At 44.3% G+C, this 22,289-nt stretch overlaps 2 protein-coding genes across 8 annotated transcripts in view; one reads left to right on the top strand and one right to left on the bottom strand.

The window, feature by feature from the left end:
• Window positions 1-484: 484 nt before the first annotated feature.
• LOC308433356 (UDP-glucuronosyltransferase 1A6) overlaps window positions 485-22,289 on the bottom strand; it is a gene marked incomplete at its 5' end in the record, with an annotated part of 76,645 nt that continues 54,840 nt past the window's right edge. For 4 of the 7 annotated variants that reach the window (XM_080933381.1, XM_080933383.1, XM_080933380.1 and 1 more), the window contains 4 exons: window positions 485-1,318; window positions 3,140-3,359; window positions 3,605-3,692; window positions 4,329-4,460. In XM_080933381.1, the coding sequence (XP_080789507.1) occupies window positions 1,021-1,318; window positions 3,140-3,359; window positions 3,605-3,692; window positions 4,329-4,460 (738 nt within the window). In that variant the 3' untranslated portion in view covers window positions 485-1,020. Of the gene's footprint in view, window positions 1,319-3,139; window positions 3,360-3,604; window positions 3,693-4,328; window positions 4,461-6,660; window positions 7,531-16,102; window positions 16,967-22,289 lie in introns of those variants that run through there. The other 3 variants (XM_080933385.1, XM_080933382.1, XM_080933379.1) reach the window with 3 other exon arrangements.
• LOC308433032 (dnaJ homolog subfamily B member 3) lies at window positions 11,816-12,541 on the top strand (the record flags this gene model as incomplete). The annotated part of the gene is made up of 1 exon (XM_080932902.1): window positions 11,816-12,541. The coding sequence occupies one exon, from the start codon at window positions 11,816-11,818 to the stop codon at window positions 12,539-12,541; it is 726 nt and encodes a 241-aa protein (XP_080789028.1).

Here is a 22,289-nt window from a genome sequence, read left to right as displayed (position 1 = left end):
GTTCATGTTTGACATGCCACCTTCTGCTACCCTCACTGAACTGAGCCTCACAAAACAATTGACATGTTAATAAGCCTTATGTTGCTGTAACAAATCCCTGACATATAGCAACTCATGAGCAAAGGTTTATTTTGGGCTAGCTATAGAAGTTTCCATCCCTGGTCATGTGACTGGCTATTTGCTTTAGGACCTGTGCAAGATAGGAGACCACTCAGAGAGACTGTCCCAGAAGCTTCTTGTTTTATGACAGTAAGGAAACAAAGAGAGAAGGTGCCTGTATCCCAACATCTCCTTCAAAGAAACACCCCCAGAGTGTGTGTATATGTATGAATTAGTGAATCTGTTCCAGTTTTCAAGTTCTGTATCGTGATCCTGTAGTGCTTTTACAACCAGAGGATATACTTTGACAACAAATAAATACAACACCAATGGAAAAAAGCAATACAATTTATATGAATTTATTAACACATTCTTGGTTTGGGAACACAACAGAAGATGTACTTTCCTTAGAATACACTTTGGTTTTCATCAAATTCAGAGGTAAGTGATGACTATTATCTCAAACACAGGGCCACCAGTGTCACAGCCTCATCTTCTCTCCCAAAGCTACTAAGGCCATGCCACCCACAATGCATGAGCACAGTAAGGAATAACTAACAGTGGGAAGGCCACAACAGTCTGAGAATCCAGGGGAGGAAGCCATCAGCTGACAGGAGCAAGGGAGCCTGTGGGGCTGTCACTGAAGGCAGAGTGCCAAGCTTTCTGTAAGTTACCAGCAGAGGGCAAGTGTTGTGCAGACTGAATGAAGATACTGGAGAAGCAGATTACACATTCCAGTACCTCCCCTGATGGGTGTGGCCAGAAATTAGATTGTTTTTAATTTTTAAAAAAAAATGTCCTGGGTGTATAATGTATGGTGAATTATTTCCCTGATAAAAGCATCATGGACTTAACACTTGTTTCCAGGTTACGACTGATTGGATAATAGACTAATACTTCTCCTTCTCTTCCTGCCACTTCTCAATGGGTCTTGGATTTGTGTGATTTCTTCACTCGCCCCTTTCCCCCAAAGCATTTCCGGCAGCCATAGGCACAACATTTAAAGACAATGAAGACCACTGTCAACACAATGGCCAGGAGGAAGCCAATCACATCCAAGGAGTGGTACTGATACCAGGTGAGGTCGTGGGCGGCTGGGCGCAGGTGTGGCGCCCCCTTGTGCCTCATCACATACTCCACCCAGAACACAGCCAGGTCCAGAGGCTCGATAGGACGGTCCTTGTGAAGGCTCGAGAGCCGCATGATGTTCTCCTTGTAGCTGAACACAAGGCAATTGTTAGTGCCCGGAACACCCATGTTATCAGATAGCATCCCCTCAGGCTTGACTCTAGTTAAGAAGAGAAGTGTGTTTCTAATATGACCAGAAAAGGAGACTTCCCACACACACTTAGTATTAGTATCATTATTATTTGCTTTTTAGTAATTTCTTTGTAGGAAATTATGTTATTCCTTCCTTAAGTTAAAATGAAGATGAAGAGGAATCAAGTACAAATGAAAGAGAAATGTGGTTGGTGGGCATGTGTTGCCCATAAGCTATTGTGTGAGAACTTTGGTCACCAGTGTGAAGGTACAGACAGGGGGAGAAACCTTGGGGAGGTGAGAAGCCATTAAGAGAGATGGTGGCCTTTTTTGTAGAGCTGGAACCTGTCAGTGTGAGAGCAGGCTGTGGTCAAGCAAGGGTGTCATTTTTTGTTCTGTCTCTTGCATATACACATTCTTTGAACCTCCAGGTTTCTACCATGTGGGGAGGCAGCATGAGGCCCTTAGATGCAGCTTCCCCAGTGGAGACTTCCCAACAACTTCTAGAACTGTGGGCCAAGTGAACTTTAAACCATCATAAGTCATGGCATTCTGGGTATTCTGTTATTGCAACAGAGAACTGGCTAAGGCATGTGCCTGAAACTCTTCTACATCCATGTTCTCATGAGTATGACACACGTGCCGCACACCATTACTGGGTTAAATCCACCACTGGCCACTACTTCTCCTAAACTTTTGTGGTATTGCTTTTAAGATTTTATTTTTATTGTGTTAATGCATTTGTGTCTCTGTGTGTGCGCACACACATGAGTGTAGTGCCCATGGAGACCAGAAGGGGGCACAGGATTCCCCTAGAGCTGGGAAACAATGTAAGGTTGTATGGAAGAGCAGCAAGTGCTTCCTTAACTGCTGAGCCATGGTTCTACCTCCCTACCATTTAAATTGTCTGGGGTTTTTGCTGTTGTTTGTTTGTATTTGGTTGGCTGGCTTTGTCTTAAGATAGAATCTTGACTATTTAGCCTTGAACTCTTCTTGATCTTGTAGCAATCCTCCGGTCACCAAAGTGCTGAGATTACAAATGTCTGTCACTATGCTAGTCTTCCCATGGCGTTTCAACAAAATAGTTTGAGTAACCTTGACAGTAACATATTAAAGTTCAAGTAGAGACAAAGTGATCTCATGGTGTGTGCTTGTGTATGTGTGTGTGTGTGTGTGTGTGTGTGTGTGTGTGCGAGCGTGCATGTGTGCTCACACATCTGTGTCTGTGTGAATGTGTGTCTGTGCATTCGCTCAAAGGCTGTAAGACAATGTTCTCCTCCTCTGTGGTACTTTGCCTTATTTCTTTGAGACAGTCTCTCATGGGATCTGGATCTAGGCAGGTGGCTAGCAAGCCCCAGCAATTCTCCTGCCTCCACCTTCCACTGTGCTGAGTCCTGGCATTCCCTATAAATGGTGGAGGTTGAACTCAGTCCTCGGTCCTGCACAGTAAGAGCTCTTACCCACAAAGCACTGCATCTCCCCAGTGCCACCCCTACACATCTTTTGGTGGGACATTTCTCTCTTTGCAGGATCTTAGAGATGAGATGCCTATTATGCTGATACTATTTTTAATTGAAGATTTAAAATCTAGGGAAAATAAAAGTTTTCAAACAAATTCTATGATAAAATATAAAGTCATTTTTATAGGTAGGAATAACTCCCTCATTAGCTTATATAAATATAGATTTTTATGTATTTGTTGTTGTGTTGTTTGTAAATGTAGGTATGAATCCAAGTAGGGTTTTTTGGTTTTGTTTATTTTTTCTTTTCTATTACTCACCTCTTGTTATTGATGACAGTTTTAAGAGCATTTTCCAAATCATCAGCAGTCATTTCAAGGACATTCAGGGTCACCCCAGCTCCCCGAGTTTCCATGCGCTTGGCGTTGTCCATCTGATCTCCAAACAAGGGCATCATCACCATCGGAACCCCATTGCATATTCCTTCATAAATACCATGGGAACCGGAGTGTGTGATGAACGCCTGCGCCTTCGGATGAGCTGAGAAGCACAACAGACAGGGATGCTGAGCTCGCCAGCCTTACAATGTCTGGATTCTAAGAATAACCCAGGGACTGTTATCTACACGTGACCACTGTAGAAACTCAGGTGGGGGAGGGGAAGGGAGTGACACATGCTATATGTATGGGCCACAATCAAGCTGAGCAATCATTTAAAACACCCATGCTTGTCATTTTCTCAATTTAACCCTGGTTTGACCTCCATGTCTGATGCCCCCAACATACCAAGCAGATCATTTTGGGGTAGCCATTTGACAAGAATTGTGTTCTTTGCAAGATTCGATGGTCTAGGTCCAGTGTAGCGCCACAGGACCTTGCAGGGACACAAAACACAAGGTTTAATACAAGAACACAATGTGATTTTTTAAAAGTCTGCGATACTGGCTAGAAATGGAAAGAACACCCATGGCCTCTGCGTGGTTCGAGGCCTGTCACATAGGAAGCCCTGGAGCTCAGGTATCACTGTGTCTTGATGCTGAAGCCTGGTGACTTGAGTGGGAGAAGCCACCAAGCCAGGCATGGGAAACTCTTCACTTTTCTGCACTGCAAAGGGAAACTTTCTAAAGTAAGCAAGTGAATGCAGAGCTAACCAAGCAAGAGCAAACAAAAACTAAATCTTGTGGGGGAAAACATTCTCCTTTGGTTTAAAAAACAAAACAAAACAGTATCATTCTTATTTTTAACCAGTCTCTCCCTAATACTTTGGAGTTTCCCAGAGAAAAGGAGAAATTTATGTGAGACAGAACATGGTGTAGAAGTATCTGAATTAAACTGCAAAATATAATAATAATAAAATATGAGTGCTATTGATAATATTAATAATAACACTAGTAACAGCATTGCAGAATGACATAGGATTTCCAGACCCCAAATTTCTGCATTTAGACTCCTAACTCTGGAGTTAGACCTCTCGTGAAAACAGATACAAAGCAATCATGCACTATCTTACCGTCTGAGGAATTCTGCCCAAAGCCTCAGCGATCTCCATGGCTTTCTTCTCTGGAATCTCCGAGACCATGGATCCCAAAGAGAAAACCACAATGCCGTGCTCTCCAGAGGCATTGACATAGGCTTCAAATTCCTAGAGCAGAAAAAGACATTTCTGATTCATCTCTTGGTCCTCACATCCCTTGGGAACTGAGTACATTAGGTTATAAGTTACTTTCCTCATATGGAAGTCAGTGAAGGGGTGTGTGTGATAGACAAAAATCATCATGGCAACTGTCTCCTTGTCCCCTGTCAAATGAGGAGCATTTCTTGCTTATAGGTTATCTGTGAGGTTCCCTGGAGATGCAGAATCCAGGTGATGTGCTGCTGGCTTCCCACAAGAGAAGCACAGGCACATACATGAGTGTGCGTACACCTGAACGTGCATCCATGAACATGCCACAGGTCCATATAATTGTTCCTACCTGTAGCCCCATACAGGAAACAGGCTCTAAGTGACATGGCAGCCATTTACATTATTAATAAGCTAATTAACCACCAAGGGTCTCTCAGATGACTTCAGCTGTTTCCAAAGAACATGAAGAACATTAGCATGACATGACAGGCTGCCCACAGCTAAGGAGCTGCCTGGAACCTGGTACCTTTATTACTAAAATCTAAATTTTTCTGGGCAAAACATGTCCTGATCCCCCTACATGTAAGATACAGAGAGACTTCTACCAAACTCTGTCCTGAAAACATGAGCATCCCATGCCCTGAGAAACCTTCCCAGAGGAACAGCCCTCTCTTCCACCCACCTGAGGTCCAGGCTCTTGCAGCCTCCCTCCCCCAGATTATCACAGCAGTAGCACCTTGGTCTCACCCACTGAGCCCATCTAAAGAGTCAGAGGCCAGGCCAGGTTTTTCTGCCATGGCCCTGGATTGTGATCTGTTTAAGAGCATATTGGAGTTGGTTCCCCAAAGCCTTTCTTCTCTAGAGTCGCATTCCCAGGCACTTCTTTCCTGGTGGCAGGCAGCTCATATCCTGGTGCCCTTTGCTTTCCTGCTACTTCCAGATAGCACATAGCTCACCTACATTCTAGAATCTTTGCTCCTTCAAGATACATGTAATCCTATCTGGAAAGAGATTAGTCTGGTTTTCCCTCCAGCATGGCCTCCCACGCCTACTCAGCAGCCAGTAGTGTGTCACTGGCACAAAATAAGATCTGTAAGGTCATTAACATCCACAGTCACAAAGCAGGATTTAACTAAAGCTTAACTGGCACACAAGTTTGTGTACAGAGGCCAATAGAGTAAGCAACAGAGGCAGGTTAAACAATGACCATGCATCAGCTTTTGTGGATTCAACAAAGGTGACTCCCTTTACTTAGCACAAGGTGCCCTAAACGTTGCCACAACATCGCAGTCCTTGGGGTAGCCAAACAGTGAAGCAACGTGTTAACGGCAAATAATCTTTGATCTCTGACTTGTTTTTTTCTAAACACAACACATGCTCCAAAAGAAAGACCTCTCTAGGGATACTTCCCTCCAGCTGACAAGACCCTTACATATTTCTTACATTCTACTAAAAGCTGTATAGTTGGATCTGAGCTCTGAACAAAACATCTTTTGCTTTCCCAGAATCCATTTAGGCTACCTGTCAGAAGCCTTTCCCTTAAGCCAAGCACAAGCTTGCCTGCCTCTATGATTGGTCTCTTCTGTCAGTATCTTTCTATTTCTGGCCTCCCCAGTCTCTTATTAGCCATTAACTTCAGAATCAACAGATAAGACTATGATCCTGAATATGACTTGCTGTCTTTCACCAAGGCCGTCTCTCGCTCATACACAGGGATGGCACCTTGCCTTACTGGAAGGAAAGGAAGCCTTCCATATCTAGATTCCTGTTAGAATATCTACTAGACATTAGAAAAATAACAAGGACAATAAAGGTACTGACTCCTGCCAGGATCCAAAAGGGCTAAAGAGCAATTGCATCAGAGTTGCGTTACTAGTGCCTGAATCAAGAACACAAGTTCTAATCAAAAGGATTCTTCACAGCTCTGTCCTCTGAGAAGTGTCCCAAACACAATGGTTCTTCTGTGTTGCATTAAATTGAATTCCCCACAATAAAACCCCCAAGATATGTTTTTCCAGAACATTGTATATGAAGAAGTAAGTCAGAAAACTATGCCAAGGACAGACAAATTCAAGACTGTGAGACTTAAGGGATAGAAATTAACAAAAGAGAGCACTTGAAACCATCCCAACAAGCTCACAGCGTTCAGCACATACCTATGGAAACTTCTTTTCTCCCAAAGAACACAGGCATGGAAAGGCCCCATTTAAATACACACCTCGGATAGGGATTTTTTCTGAAGGCAGTTTATCCCACCAATAAAAACCATGTTGGGCATGATGGGCCTGGAGTAATCTTTGACAAAGTCACTTCTCATCAGCCAGATAGACGCAGGACTCAGAAGGTCCGTGACCGTCATCTCTTTCTGTAAGATTTCAGTCGCAAGTGACACGTAGGGGGAATAAACCACATTGCACAGAACGTTCTCTAACAAAGCAATGAGCACGTTCTTCACCCGCTGCAGGAAGTTCATGTGATCTGTGTTGAAAGACAAACTCCTAGGCACGTAGGACAGTGGAGCAGGGCATTGGGTTGCTTTTGAATCCAGGTTGCATGGCAATGCATTTAAGAAGTACACAGCAGGCAGAGCCAGGTACTGGGCCAAAATGGAGCCACATGGAAGGAAAGGGTCTGTCAGCAGAACATCAAAGTGGCTTTCTTCCAGAAAGGCCATAAATTCTGCATTGTGCAGTAGGTGGGAACATCCAGACAGGTGCATACTGGAGTCCCTTTTGACTTTCTTGTATGTTTTGATCAAACGCAGCAGAAAGGGATCTTGATCAAAGACACTCAGCCCAAGTTCCACAAAAGAAGCTGTCAGGTTTTCCTTTTGGAACGGCACCGGGAACTTCCTCATAGTGTAAGATGATCCTTCTTTTATGTGTACTGAAGCTTCCGGTGCTATGACCACTATTTCGTGCCCCTTCTGCTGGAGCTGCTGAAGAACTCCGAGCATACTCAGCCAGTGGCTGCCCTCTATAGGGAACACTAACAGCTTCCGGGCATGGGACACAGAAGGACCAAACACACACAGCAGGAGGCATGGAAGAACCAGAAGCAGAAGTGAGCTCCGGCACACCGCAGCCATCGTACCTCTCTGCGGCTGCTGCCAGAGGTCTACTCATGACTCATGAGAGGAGATTTGTAGAACCAGTTAATGTTTGATTGCGCCCCATGACTAAAGCTGCCAACTTCATTGGCCAAGAGCACAGAACACTTGTTTTCCATGGCAAAGTGGGTGGAGCTTTGCTGAGGTCCTTAAAAAAATAGCAGCAGTTGAACTGACTGCTTTTCCTTCCTCAAATCACATTTTTGAGTGAATATAGTGAGCCCCGCCATCTCTGGCCATTTTGGACTCATGAAATTTGCATTTTTGTAGGTCAGAAACGGTTAACAAGAGGGAAAAGGGACCATAAAGTGCCAAGGCATAACACTGTCCCAAGAATAATACTGACAGTTACTCAGAAAGTCTTTTGGAAAAAAAAAGGAGTACTGTGTTGAAACGTCACTTTTGGAAGCTCGGGGCTCCTCTTAATCACTTTCAGCATTTAAAAAAAGTGGTGTGTGTGTGTGTGTGTGTGTGTGTGTGTGTGTGTGTGTGGTGTAGGCTTGGGTGTTATTTCTCAGAAGCTATGCATTTTGTGTTTGAGACAGGCTCTTTCACTGGAGTGGAGCCTACCAGTTAAGCTAAATACAGGAAGGCTGCAGAGCTAAGAAACCTACCTCCCTTTCCCTAGCTCCCCAGTGTTGGGATTCCCTGCATGCCCAACTGTTTCCAGAATTTCATGTGGTTTCTGGGGCTTAAACTCAGGTTCTTATGCTTACAGAGAACTTTACTCAGTCTCTGTCACAGTTTTCACTTGGTCCTGCATGACTCTAGTACAGGGCTGGGTTTCAAGATGGCAGCTGAGACCAGCACAGAGGAACGCCCTGCCTTTCCAGGACTTGGCTATCAAAAGAGACACTCTCAGCTCAAACTGATAGATCTGACCCTTTGAGGATGCAAATGAATGGGACCAGGCTGGGGTAGAAAATGACAAGAAGGCAAAGTCACATGGGTCTATTGACAGAAGTCTTCTCCAAGAGTTCCCTCCTAGAGACTGTGAAAAAAATATATATTCTAAACAGAAAATCAAACTAGATAGGCACCACTAGTACATTTGTGCTCATGACGTTTATGTGAGGCCTAGAGGAAATTCTGATGATTGAATTGAAGGCGACAACGTCAGGTGTGTGTTATGTGTTAAGTGTTGTCAAGCTGAACCCTCTGCAACACATCTTATCCCATAGCACTGTCCTGTAGAAGCAGATGGTATGTCCCTCATTTATAAACATACTGAGGCTGACAAAAGCAAAGACATTTACCAGAGTCCTTGACAGAGCTGAGACATAGGTCCTGGATGTTGGTGCCCAAAGCCTGAACTCTTAATTTTCAGCCTCCAGCATAACCCAGACAAGACCCTAGTGGACATTTCACCTAGTTAAAAACTGAATGGGAAGCTGTGAACCTAAGATCACGACCCCACCATGTTGAATGGAAGAAAGGGCAGAAGAGAGGACTTTGAGCCTAAGAAGGTGTTCAAACAGCACTCACTAGGCAGGCTCTGGGAGACTAGGGAGAGAACTGCTGGATGGAAATGCCTCCCAAAGTGAATAATCAAAGTGTGGGCAAAACCCAGCCTGTATTCTTTCTGGGGATCCACTTCTGTTCTATACAGTCCCTAGAAAGGAAGTCCTGATTCCAGTATTGATCATGGTACTAGTCCTGCCTACATGTGGCTGTGCTGAGAACACCAAGGAGAAACAAATTAAAAATCAGTAATCCTTGCACACCCCGTTTTGTTAGAACTCACCTACACCTTATGTGGGGCAAAGAGCCTGCAAACATTATAACGCCTTTATGACTCTGTGTTCCTGTCATCATTCAGAACCTTGAACTTTTTAATTTATACGGTACTGGAGATAGAACCCAGGGTCACAGGCAAAACAATGTGCTACCTCAGAGCCTCTTGCAGCTACTGTGGACTTGAATGGTTGGGGCCAAACCCTATATCTGGCCATGGAATACTATTCACTAGTCAAAATGCAAGGCAATCTACATCTCTTATGACCAACAAGGAGAACCAAACAATCCAATGACAGGTCTGCCCTGGAACATGAGCAGATCTAATCCTTTTCAACTTTAAAGCTAATCCCTTTCTTTACCAACATGTATGAAACATATGAACTCTACCGTGCTGGTTGCCATGCTAAGTTCCAGAACCAAAACTCAAATAACCAATGGACACTGCCCATAAGGATGGATCCAGGGGTCAGAGAAACACTTAAACCAATCACAGGGCACCACAAGATATGCCTCTGGTGGCTGGGGAAACACAGAGTAGAGCATCAAGGCAGTCTTGCTTTGGAAGCTCTTGAAGAATGGGGTGTCTTTGAAAAGTCCCATAGGGAGATTTCTTTTTTTAAGATGGAACCCGAAGTTAATATTTCCATCTATGGGACACCTAGTTCCTTTGATGGGATAAGCAAACACATAAGCTCTCTGCCCTCCTGAGGATCACCTAAGGACCCTTAGAGGGGATAAAGGTGGGTTTTTTTGGTTTTGTTTTTGTTTTGTTTTGTTAAATCTGCAGCATTTTTCTTGGTCCTGTCTTTCATCATCTAGAAGTTCCCACAGCTGCCTATGTGCTAAATCTAGACTAGATGGAAACCCTCATAGGTAGGGTTTGAACCTTGGTGTCAGTTCAGAGCTGTGCTTTCAGTAACTGTTTTTTACAAACTCCATCTACTCTTACTATAGGCCCAATACCTAAGCCAAGGCATTCACTCTTTCGGCTCCAGTGCTCTTACCTCAGAGCTTCAGCCCCCAGGCTTTCCCACCAGCTCACTCTATCAGTATCCGGCACACCACCACTGCTTCTGGCACTTTGTAACAGCTTCATAGGCCCACAAGAAAACTCAAATCCTTTAGCCTTGTTCTCTCTTAGACCCTGGGTCACTTTTCAAAACTTATCCCTCCTCTCTAGCTCTCCTGATTAGTCAAACCCATCTGCCCTTTCCTCCTAATCTGGATTCTATTACTGTTTATTTCGTGTTTACCAAGTGTCAAGCCTAGAGGTTCAAGTTCAGTCACTGGGTGTGACATAAACTCAAATGACAGTTCTGGAACACTAGAACTTTTGGTTAGACCTGAAACCTTTTGTGATAGAATCTTTAAAAGTTCACTGGTTAAACATTTGCCTTTAGAACTAAGCAACTTTTATAGATGCATGTTGCCTCACCTCTGATCAAATAAGGTAATGCAGTTAAAAAAAAACTCACAAGAAAGTGGAGATAAAAAGTGTCAAGCAAAGGTGGAAGGAAGGCTAGAGTCACACTATAACAGTATTAGTGACAACAAGAACATTTCACCTTTAGTGCTTCAAAAACAGCCACAAGTTCCAATCATTTTTGTTCAGGAAAACAATGGCTCTCCAAGTACTCACTAGGGAACCCTGAAGATCCCCAGGGATCTTTCAGAGGAATTTGACAAAGTTGAACTCTTTCCATCAACAAAAATACTAGCATTTAAAAGATCTCATTTTCTCACAAGCATGTATGAAATCACAGTAGACTGAATGCAGAAACAGATAAATCCAGCTCTACAAAGCCCGAGGCTGGAGTGATTGGAAGAACATAAACATACATTACCCTTCGGAGTTTTTAATTTTCTAATAAGAACATGATTTATACTAGTGTGCAGCTAATAGACATGTTTTTCATTGCTTTACTTTCTCCTGTGACTTAAATGGGATGGAGAATCATATAAACGAAAATCCATTTTAAAAAGCTAGCTCTGTGCGGCACACTTGTAAACCCACAATGCAGGATGCTGAGGCATCAGGGCATTACTGCAAGATCGAGGCCAGCCTGAGCTACACAGCTGAGAAGAGAAGGGCAAGCAGCATCAGGAGAAGGGGGAAAAGAAAAGAGTGAGAAAAAGGAGAGGTAGAGAGGAGGAAAAGAAAGAGGGGGGACAGAAAGGAAGAGGGAGAGGAGGAGCAAAGGATGAAATAGTATTTTCTATGGCAGCCAGAGTCAAAGCCTCTCTCCCCCTAAGTCATCCTTTGTCTTCCTACCATAGGACAACCCAATCACGCAGCAACGATGCTTGCTAGACTCAGTCCTATCTCTAAGCCTCAGTAATCATCACTGAACATCATTAGGAGCAGAGCCAACCCCTGGAACCCTCCATTCTGATAGGCTGAGGCGCCACCCGCCTCTGCCAATAAGAGACGTCTACGTCACAATGGTGTGAGGCGCCGGCCGGTAGGCGGGCGTTCAGCAGCTGCCACCAGCGCTCCAGCGCCGAGGCCGCGGGCCGGCCAGCCGCCATGGTGGACTACTACGAGGTGCTCGGCGTGCCGCGGCAGGCCTCGGCTGAGGCCATCCGCAAGGCGTACCGCAAGCTTGCGCTCAAGTGGCACCCGGACAAGAACCCCGAGCACAAGGAGGAGGCCGAGAGGCGGTTCAAGCAGGTGGCGCAGGCCTACGAGGTTTTATCGGACGCCCGCAAGCGCGAGGTGTACGACCGCTGCGGTGAGGTGGGCGAGGTGGGCGGAGGCGGCGCGGCGGGCAGCCCGTTCCACGACGCCTTCCAGTATGTCTTCTCCTTCCGAGACCCCGCCGAGGTCTTCAGGGAGTTCTTCGGGGGCCACGACCCTTTCTCCTTCGACTTCTTCGGAGACCCGCTTGAGAACTTTTTTGGGGATCGGAGGAGCACCCGGGGAAGCAGAAGCCGAGGGGCCGTACCCTTCTCTGCCTCCTTTACTGAATTCCCAGGGTTTGGGGGTGGCTTCGCTTCCTTAGATACTGGATTCACATCCTTCGGTTCTCCGGGAAACTCAGGCCTTTCTTCTTTCTCCATGTCCTGCGGCGGTGGGGCGGCAGGCAACTACAAGTCGGTGTCAACCTCCACCGAAATAATTAATGGCAAAAAAATCACCACCAAGAGAATCGTTGAGAATGGCCACGAAAGGGTGGAAGTGGAAGAAGATGGAGAGTTAAAGTCCTTGATAATTAATGGCAAAGAGCAGCTGCTTCGCATCGATACTCAGTAAAGGCTTAAAGTGCGATGTAAGGACTATCAGGACTTTTTTGTTAAAACGCGTTTTCAAGGGAACTCTACTTTCAGAACAACTGTATTCAAGACATTATATGTAGCTCATGTCGGTGCCTCTTGTTATTGTTGGGATAGCAGGGATAGGATCTCTCTTGGTCTTGATGCCTGTTGTAAATATCTGTATGCCTTTGGTACTTATTAAACTTAATCCTGAGGCAGACCACCGTTATGTTCTAGTGCTAGCAAACACTGTTCACAGCACCTAAACCACACAATGTCCATTTTTTTGAAAATTCGAACCAGAAAGCTTTCCTTGAGTATAGCTCCACTTCCCCACACTGTGGTGAAAGATGTACATATACTGAGTCTTTAGTTTAAGATAAGTAGAAAATAGTGGCTTTTAGATTACCTAGAATCTCGCCGATATAGGAACAATTGACCACCGTTTAAATGAACGGTTAAAACTAAGCTTTTAAAAGCACCTAAGCAGAACAATGTAGACTTAAGTAGATTCTTGTTATGATGCAACCAATTACAGCGAACTTGCTAGTGTTTATCACACTTATTCTTCCCATGTTTTGTAGAAGTCTGAAATTCATTTTATTGGGCAAAAAAGGAGGGTTGCCAGAACCGTGCTCTCTCTGAAGGTTTAGGGTTACATTTATCTGTCAAGGTTTTAACGTTTGGCTGGTTCGTGCCTAAGTTTGTTCTACAACAGTGGAAGATGCTGGAAGTGAAAAGTGCCTCTTGAAGGATATCCAGGCTCCTTGTTATATATAACATATATGTAAACACTAATGTAAGCAAAAGAATCCATTCTGTAACACAATTGGATGCTTCATTGACCTTGCAAGAAGATGGTTGCCTTTAGAGAATACGCCACTGAATATTCCTCACTTCAATGTTATCTATGAAGACTTCATAAGGCACGGAAGCAAAATGGATCTGAATAGGTTTAAGATCCATACTTTGTAATTCTCTCCCAAGAAGTCATGGGACCTAAGCACATTTTCATAACTTAGACTACATGAAAATACGTTGGATACCCTTACTACCCTGAAAATGTAACCTCATGCAGTGATATATGTCCAACACACAGCAGAAACACAAGATTCAATACCATCCCCCAGGGCACACAAGGGTCTTTAGAAATCATGTTGATCAGATAGTCACTCTTGGGTAGCTGCTTTCTAAGCAATGCATCTAGAAAGTTCCCAAATCAGACCAACTACCAGACTTTGAAACAAACAATGTTTTCTCCAGCCCAGGGAGTTAATGAAGATAGTCATTGAAGTCTGGGAGATGGCCCAGGGCTTTCAGTGCTTACGAGGCAAGCATCCTCAGAAACCTGAATAAAGGTCTGGTGTGTGAGATAATCCTCAGAAGGCAGAGATATGGGATCTCCGGGATCCTCAGAGCATGCTGGCTCTGTTTTTGTTGTTGTTTTTTTTCTTTTTTGAGAGAGAGAGAAACCCTGGATGAAGTGAAAGAGTAATTGAGGGTGATTCCTGATGTCAGCCTTAGACCTCCATACATGTGCGCACACACATACACCATGCAGACACGTATGCATAGATAAAAAAGGAAGAGTCGCTGAATAGTTTGTTGGTATGGGTTTGTATCTGAACTGGCAGAAGGTATCAAGGATTTGGGGAAAACAGCTCTGTGATGGTTAAATGTGGAAATCATCACCCTAGGTGGGACATAATGAGTGGATCTGAAACTACACAGTGGGTAAGATTGTCAGCAGAGAGTCCTAGGTAGGCAAAGAGCCTGGCATAGCAAGGTTATTCAGAGATCGTGGATCTTCAGCTCTGTTTTGTTTTAACAGAGGGCAAACACAAGAATTCACCTGTCTTGGATTAGTGGTTCTATAAATGTAAAATTCCTGGCTAAACTGGAACTCACAGCAATCTACTATGCTTCCTAAGTGCGGGGATACACAGCATGTGCCACCAGGCCAAACTATAAAAATCATTTTTTAAATGAATTGTCAAGCTTGAAACTTTCTTCAAAAATTGCTGTGTCTCAAAACACCTGTGGAGACATGCCTGTAGAAAGTCATCTTTTAGGAAAGATATGTCATAGTGGTCAGAAGTCATTTCTGGTGCCTCTTGAATCCACCAATGGATCTGTATGTAAGAGCATATTCCAACACAAGCCTGACAAGTTGACTTTGATTCCTAGAACCTAGGATGGAAGGAGCAAACCAGCAACCAGAAATTGAAGTTCTTGGGTGCATGTGCACCTACAGTCATATACACATGCACACATCACCTAATTTTTAAAACAGCATTCACATACACTGTAGAGGATTCCCTCATGGTATTACTGGGAACATTTTCCAGAATGCACCAGGCAAGAAAGAGCAACACACTGTAAAACCCAGAAGACTAGGAGGCCCTGGTCTACCTAAAACAACCAAGAATCTAAAAAGTCACACTGGCACGAGGTTCACATGCAGCTTCAGCGTAGTCCGAATGGCTGAAAGCACTTGGATGAAACTACCGCTTTCAAGTAATCACTTTCCCTTTGATTTATGTCACAGCCTCCAAACTGGAAGGACAGGTACCTTCTTCATTTTAGGAAGTTATCTATATCAGCTTCTAGAATTTCCAATTCCACATTCTCATCAGTTCTCTCTCCCCCACTCACCTTCATCTTCCTCATCTCTTCTTTTGCCCTCTGCTCTCTCCCCTCTTCTTCCTTCCCTCTTCCCCTCTCAGGTTCTCATCATTTAGGTTCCAGCTCTCATTCTGTAGGCTTGATGGACTTGGACTCAATCCTGCCTCATCTTTGGAAGTGCTAGGATCACTGACCTGTGTATCCCTAGACCCAGTTCACAGGTTTCCTCATTAAAATACATTTTAACTTCCTTAGATTTCCATTAAACTGCTTTAGTATAGTTTCAATGGTGACAATCTGACTAGATTGGGAAGTATCCAGTGCCCTCAGGAGTAAATGTACAACTCATTTTCTACCTCTACCCTATAATAAAGTAAAAAGTTTTCTACATGCGAAATTTGAAACAGACAATTCTGTTTTATCATTGGAGATCACATAGACTATTGAACATTTGATATGTGGCTGGTCCACTTGATCGTATAAACTACTGATTAGCTTGCTTCTAGATGTTTTGGGTGCTCTGGCATTGTATGAACACACACACATTTCATTCCCAAGGGCAATATGTAAAACTGCCAAAACAACAAGTGCCTTTGGGGATTCCCTTAACCTTCAGGAAAAAAGTCTGAAAGCAGCACACCTTCTGGTTCCTTAGGCCAGAATCAGGATACTCACCAACAGAAAAACCATGTCTGGATGCATGAGCAATCCTGAGTCTGACTCTAGATCCTCAGTCCTAGCCCCCTCACCTTAGCCTTTAGTCCTGACAGTGGCCGCTGAAAACCCAAAATATGGGTGAACACCTCAATTGGTTAATTTAACTAAAGCCTCTCAGGAAAGGAGAGATACCTTTGGAAAGATGAGTTGAAGAAATAAAAATTTGAAAGTAAAAAATATTTCTCCTGGAAAATTCTTGAGATAAAAGAATACAGACCTGAGAGAGTGGCTTCTTGATGACACAGTTTATGCCTCCAATGAAGACCATGTTGGGCATGATGGGCCTGGGGTAGTCGAACACAAAGTCCCCTCGGAACAGCCACACGGATGCATGGCTGAGAACATCCACTAAGGACACTTCCCTCTGCAAAAGCTCAGAGGCAAGGCTCTCATAGGGAGTGATTGATAAATGGCAAATGTACTTCAAGGTCAGAGGGTACAGCATGTTCTTAACCCTTTGTAGGAAGCTCATGTGGTCAGAAAGCTGAGTGAGCAGGTTCGGAATATAAGACGAAGGGTTTGGACATTGTGTGGCCTCATAGTCTAAGCCACAGGGAACAGAACGCAGAAAAAACACAGCAGGAATCTGTAGATACTTGGCCAGTACTGCCCCACAGGGAAAAATGGGATCTGTTAAGACCACATCGAAGGAGCTGGAGTTTAGTTGCTGGATCAGGGTCTTGTTGTGCAATAGAGCTGTACAAGAATTCAAGTAGAGATCTAAAAACTTTTTCACTGATGCTATGTTTCCCAAAAAAGCCTTCACAAAATGCTTTGTTTCCAAGCCCTTCTTAGAGTCACTCAGTATTTGTTGCTGATATTCTTCCTTCGAATATGGAAAGGCATAGGTTGTGAGGGTGAAGAAGTCCTCTCCTTTCATGTGCATAGTCGCCTCTGGAGCCAGGACCACAGTCTGGTGACCTCGGGCGTGGAGCTCCCTCACAACATCCCTCATGCTCAGCCAGTGGCTGCCTTCCATGGGAACCACCAGTGCTTTTGCACCTTCAGCCCAGGGCAGGGCACACAGCAGGAGCAGCAGCCCTGAGAGTCCACGAAGGGACACACACAGTCCTGTGTCCATCTCTCCGGAGGTCCACAGCAGAGGCCCTTCTTCACACTGCCTGTGTAAGTTTATTTATTTTCTTATCACCAGGCTACCTCCCACTCTGAGTGCCATTGGGTGGCACAGTGCCCTTAAGTTAATAATTTGAAAATAAATCTCCCTCCTGCCTGCCTTTCACTAATGCTCTTCCCTTTTGCCTCCACCCACAGAAACATAAGCTTTGCTTTTCTTGCCTGATAAAAATTTCTATGACAGGCTTCTCTTTTCCTAGGGCATACTAGTTCACCTCTAGTTCCCCTACAATTTCCAAATAAGGCGCTGGACACTCATTTCTTTCCCACCTAGTTTGTCATTGAGCTCCGAGAGTGCCTTATGCCCTGGTCTCCCACATGACCTCTCTACTGGATAAGACCTTATATGGTAGCCCATTAGTCTTTCCTCTGATTCACCAGTAGCAATCAATGCATTACAGCATATAAAACACTGCAAAGCAAGCTTGAATAAATCAAAGAGGAAGTCCCTTTGCCATGACTCATATTCTTCATGGTGCCAGGAATTGCGGGATCAGATAGCACGATTTGAAGGAGCTGACAAAGATGGTAAAGCTGCAAAGATCTGCTTCTGCTGTAAGGTCTCTTGAGAATCTTGTCACCACTCCATGGAATGAAGTTGAAGGTTTGTAATGCACTTTAGGACAACACCACCTTAGTCACTGATACAGAGTGAGTTCTGAAAGCATCCCTCCCTCTCAGAAGCTGATCTCCTTAAAGTGTGGGGGGGGGGGGCAGATTGCTCAAGCATATGGCTCAGTCTCAAGTTCTGTTCTTCTGAATGCCAAGGGCTGAAGGATCCTGCACTCAGTTAAGGGACCTAGGTGAACACTAATTTGGGTCTTCACTGCATTCTGAGGTTTGTGTTCAGGTCTCCTACAATCAATGCCAGACCAGAATCCTGAAAAGGATGGAATTCTCCAAGAAGCATTGACTACAATTTTCTGGGGGCAGTGGGCTGAAATTCAAGAAAAGGTGAATTTGAGGCCCAGGTAGAGGTAGGACTCCAGTGGTGGGTATATGTACATGGCCGTGAATCTAGCCCTGCCTCAGAGGATTCTCCCAGATGTGATGAGCAGTTGCTGCCACCTCCTTCCTGACTAGCTCTGGGGCTTCACTCTCTACTGTGCGAGCCCCTGGGGTGTCCAGCACTATGTCTCTCCATATTGGTGTCAGTCTGTCATGCTGACCAGGCTGAGGCTTTCCTCTGGAGAGAAGCCATCTTCTGAGGATCCAGACTGGGGACAGACTCAGCAGATATTTACGTGCAAAATGCCTCCCATGAACCACTGCTGCCCTGTACAATCTGCCTCTGCATTTCACCCTTTCATGAGCAGTAGGTGTTTAGAAAAATGTTCTGCAGTTTCTCTTTGTCCTGCACCTGCCTCCTCTCACGTGTTTTATCTCAAGGCAAACTGTCATTTCCTTTCTGCATCTGATTATACAGAATTACCCAAGTATAGGGTGTAACCTCTTCTGTCCATGCCAGGCCCATAAAAGGAAAAGAACAGAGGGAGCAGGTAGCCAAGAACTCAGAACCTGAATCTGTGCTTGCTGCTTTTAGTAGATGTTGTCAGGTCAAGTACGGACATGCCCAACACTACCTCTAGTAGAAGAGGCAGTGTTCCTGGAGGCAAGAACCCCTCCTTCCCAGACTCGGTATGCAGCTTCTGTGTACCTGTGCTGGTGAAAATTGAACTAAGGTAATGTCGGTTGTTTCCCTCAATGTGGGGGCCTGAAGTGGGCTCACAGATCTAAAGCATATAAGAGCCAGATATCAAGTCAGAGCAATGTTTCTACATACAAACTAGGTCAAAGGAATCCTGCTAGTTCTGTTGACCGAGTGCCGGACATGTAGCATAATGAGAAGGAAAAAGGGGCACGTGGCGAAGACTGGCCTTCACAATATTCTTGTTTTCCATTTTATTTTAAAGTATTAGTATGTGCATGCTGCTTTGAGCATTTATTATGGTTAATGCCTAGGCAAACAATACTAGGAAATGGAACTAGGAAATGACATTTAGTGCAGCATTGTGTGATCCTTGCATGTACTCTGGGCTGGAAGTGTGCAGGTCCAGGTAACTGGATATTTCAACCATCTTGGTGAAACATGTGAATACTTTCATACCATTCTTAAGTAACTTTGAAATAATTTAGTGGTACACAGATGCTGCCAGTATTTTAATAGTTGGCCAGGCATCCGATCTTTGCTAGAAGTGAGATCTTGTGTTTTAAAAATGTAGTGAAAGCTGACAAAATTAGAATTCTTAGTTTTTAATCACTCTTGTATCAAGTCATAACAAACTAGATGGCGTGAATTCACATTTAATCTCTGCATGGTTTGGGAGCCACAAAGTTATGTTACCAGAACCACACTTTCTCAGAAGGATGAGGGTAAAATATTTAAGCACATACCTAAGAATTTGAGTTTGGCTGGTGGGATGTCAGGAATGGCCTTAGCTACAACTTGGTTCTATATTTATGGCAGGGGTTGTTAATAGGAAGAACTGTTTCACTAAAACTATGTAAACCTCTCTGTTTCCACAAAGAAGGCACTGATTAAGGCCTGACAAAAGGCCACTTTTACCCTAAGCATTTTAAAATAAGATGGGAAACAAGAATATTGTGGGGCTGGAAATGCTATACATCTGGACAAGCCAATTACATTAGCATAGTTCATGTCTGATATAGAGGGCTTTTATGGCATGGTAGCCTTGGGAGAGTCCAGCACAAAATACTGCTCCTCCATGGTTACTGGCATGGACTGACTAAGATCTGAAAGAAGCAGGACAGATAGGATGGATTGAAACACAAGGAATTCTTAAATCTGGATAAAGCATTCACAAACTGGGATATAAAAATGGCTTTGGATACTGTTCAGTGCCCTTAAAGTCTGAAATAAGTGACATCACACACACACACACACACACACACACACACACACACACACACACACACACACGGCATTTCGCCTTTCATGGAGGGCCCAGATAAATGCTGTGCAATTTCTCCTCTAAAACTAGCTCCTTGCTTTCATTTCCTACATCTGCTTCCTACACCTGCCACATCTCCACATGTTTTGCCTCATGTCAAATTCCACCTTTTCCCTTCTATGGCTATCTATGCAGAGTTACCTGAGGCTGGGCGCTGGCCACTCCTGTCCATGCCATGCCCATGAAAGGAAGAGAGTAGAGGGAGGTCTGCTGAGAGGTCAGAACCTGATTTCTGTGGTTGTTGTTTCAGCTACTGCTCTCAGAATTAGAAAGAACACTCCCCATACCACATCTGGTGAAAAAGGAGCCACTTCCTGGAGGAGGGACTCCACTCTCCTGCCCAGACTCAGTATGCACCTCCTGTATATGATGATTTTGGAAGAAAGCAGCAGGGTAATGTTGAAGGCTCCCCTTGCTCAGATGCCCAAAGCATGTACGAGCCAGACGCCAAGTTTTAAGAAACTGTATACATGCAGTAGTAGGTACCATCAGCTCTGCCTACTCAGACATAAAAGTAGCTAGAATCATTGAGAAGCATACAGCAAAGGTTGGACTTAGACATTTTTTTTTGAAACAGCACCTCTACTTGCTGAGCCATCTCACCAGATATAACACTAGTCTAGATTCCACTTATGTTTTAAAATATTTTGACGAAGTGGACACCGTTTTGCATCTATGAAAGCCAACAGACACATAAGCCCTAAGTGGGCATCCTGTGTTCTGGAACTATCCTTCCAGAAGGCCATAGTAATGGACTCACGTTACTAGTGACCCCTGCACTACTTTAACCATCATCTTATCTCTGTGCTCCCTAACCTTCATCATGTTATTGTGTGGCACAGTGTCTTCCTTTGGTTAATCATTACAGAATAAACCCATGCTCAGCAGTGACTACTATCTTATACTTCTGACTCTGCTCAACGAGAAATCACTCTTATCTTCTCTCTGCTAGTGAGACTCAAGTGACCGGTGGCTGGTCTCTAATAGACTTCAGAGTTCACCTCACTTTTCCTGCTATATCCTAAACAAGGTTCTGCATACTCACTTGAGTTTGATGCCTCTTTCTTCATCAGCCATTAAGTTCTGGTGTGGTGGTTAGCAAGAGAATGCCCCCCCCCCATTGGCTCATATATTTGACTGTTTGGTCCCTACTTGGTGGAACTGTTTTGGGAGGGATTAGGGGGTGTGACCTTGTTGGAGGATAAGTCACTGGAAGAGCAATACTAAATCAGCTTTGAGAAAAAAGAGGTTGCTGGATCTCTAGATGGGTGCATTTCCTGTTCTGTAATATAACTGTAATGATCAAGGACAAAGTATTGCAAATGTCTGGTGGACGACAATTTCTGTTCTTCTAGATGCTGAGGGCTGCATGCTTTTTCACTCCTTTGGGCATCTGGGTCTTCACTGCCTCCTGCAGGCACAGTTTATGCCCTCCATAAAGACAACTCATGATAGGACTGGGCTGGTTGAACACAAAGTCCTCTAGGAGCAGCCAAACCACACCAATGCCTGGCTGAGAAGCTGCACCAAGGCCCTTTCTCTGTGGAAAAGCTCATGGACCAGCTTCGCAAAAGGAAAGAAAATACAGGATGTGTGTGCTTCAAGGTCAGAGGGTACACCATGTTCTTAACCTTTTGCAGGAAGTTCTTGTGGTCAGAAAGTGCCTGTAGCCTTAGAATATACCGAGGTGGAAGAGAATTCAACATTCTGTGGCCTCAAAGTCTTTTTCACAGGGCATAGAAAATGGAGAAAAAAAAAATACACATGAAGTATACCCAGATACATTACAAATAGAAAAACAAAAACACAACAAGGTCTGTCTGCACCAAATCAAAGGAAGAGTAGTTCAGGTATGAGACCAGTTTCATGGTGCAGCCGACTCACACAAGTTCTCAGAGGGAATGTTGATATGTTGTTCTATACTTGTTAATTTTAAAGGCACCCACAGAGAAAAACAGCATTCCAAAGAAAGATGTCAATTAAACTAGAAAGTGGTATCTGTAGTCTTCCTTTGCATGCCATGGGTTTTCAGGGAGACATGTCCTCTCCTCTGATGTAGAGTCACGTCAGAAGCAAGGACCACTGTCTTGTGACCTTGGGCAGACAGCTCCTGCACAGTTGTTCAGTCACTGACTGCCCTCCACAGGGAATATGAGAACCTTCCCCAGGATAAGGCACAGAGCAGGACCAGCAATCTGGATTCCTATAGCCATGTCCAGGGAAGCCCAGAGCAGAGGCACTCCCTTGACTGTCTTTGCCTATATCCCTTCCACTTAGGAACAAAAAAAAAAATATTTA

This window comes from Micromys minutus (genome assembly GCF_963924665.1).
Source record: "Micromys minutus genome assembly, chromosome: 19".
Taxonomy (NCBI): domain Eukaryota; kingdom Metazoa; phylum Chordata; class Mammalia; order Rodentia; family Muridae; genus Micromys; species Micromys minutus.
Note: the sequence above shows the minus strand (reverse complement) of the source record. Positions and strands in the feature narration are given on the sequence as shown.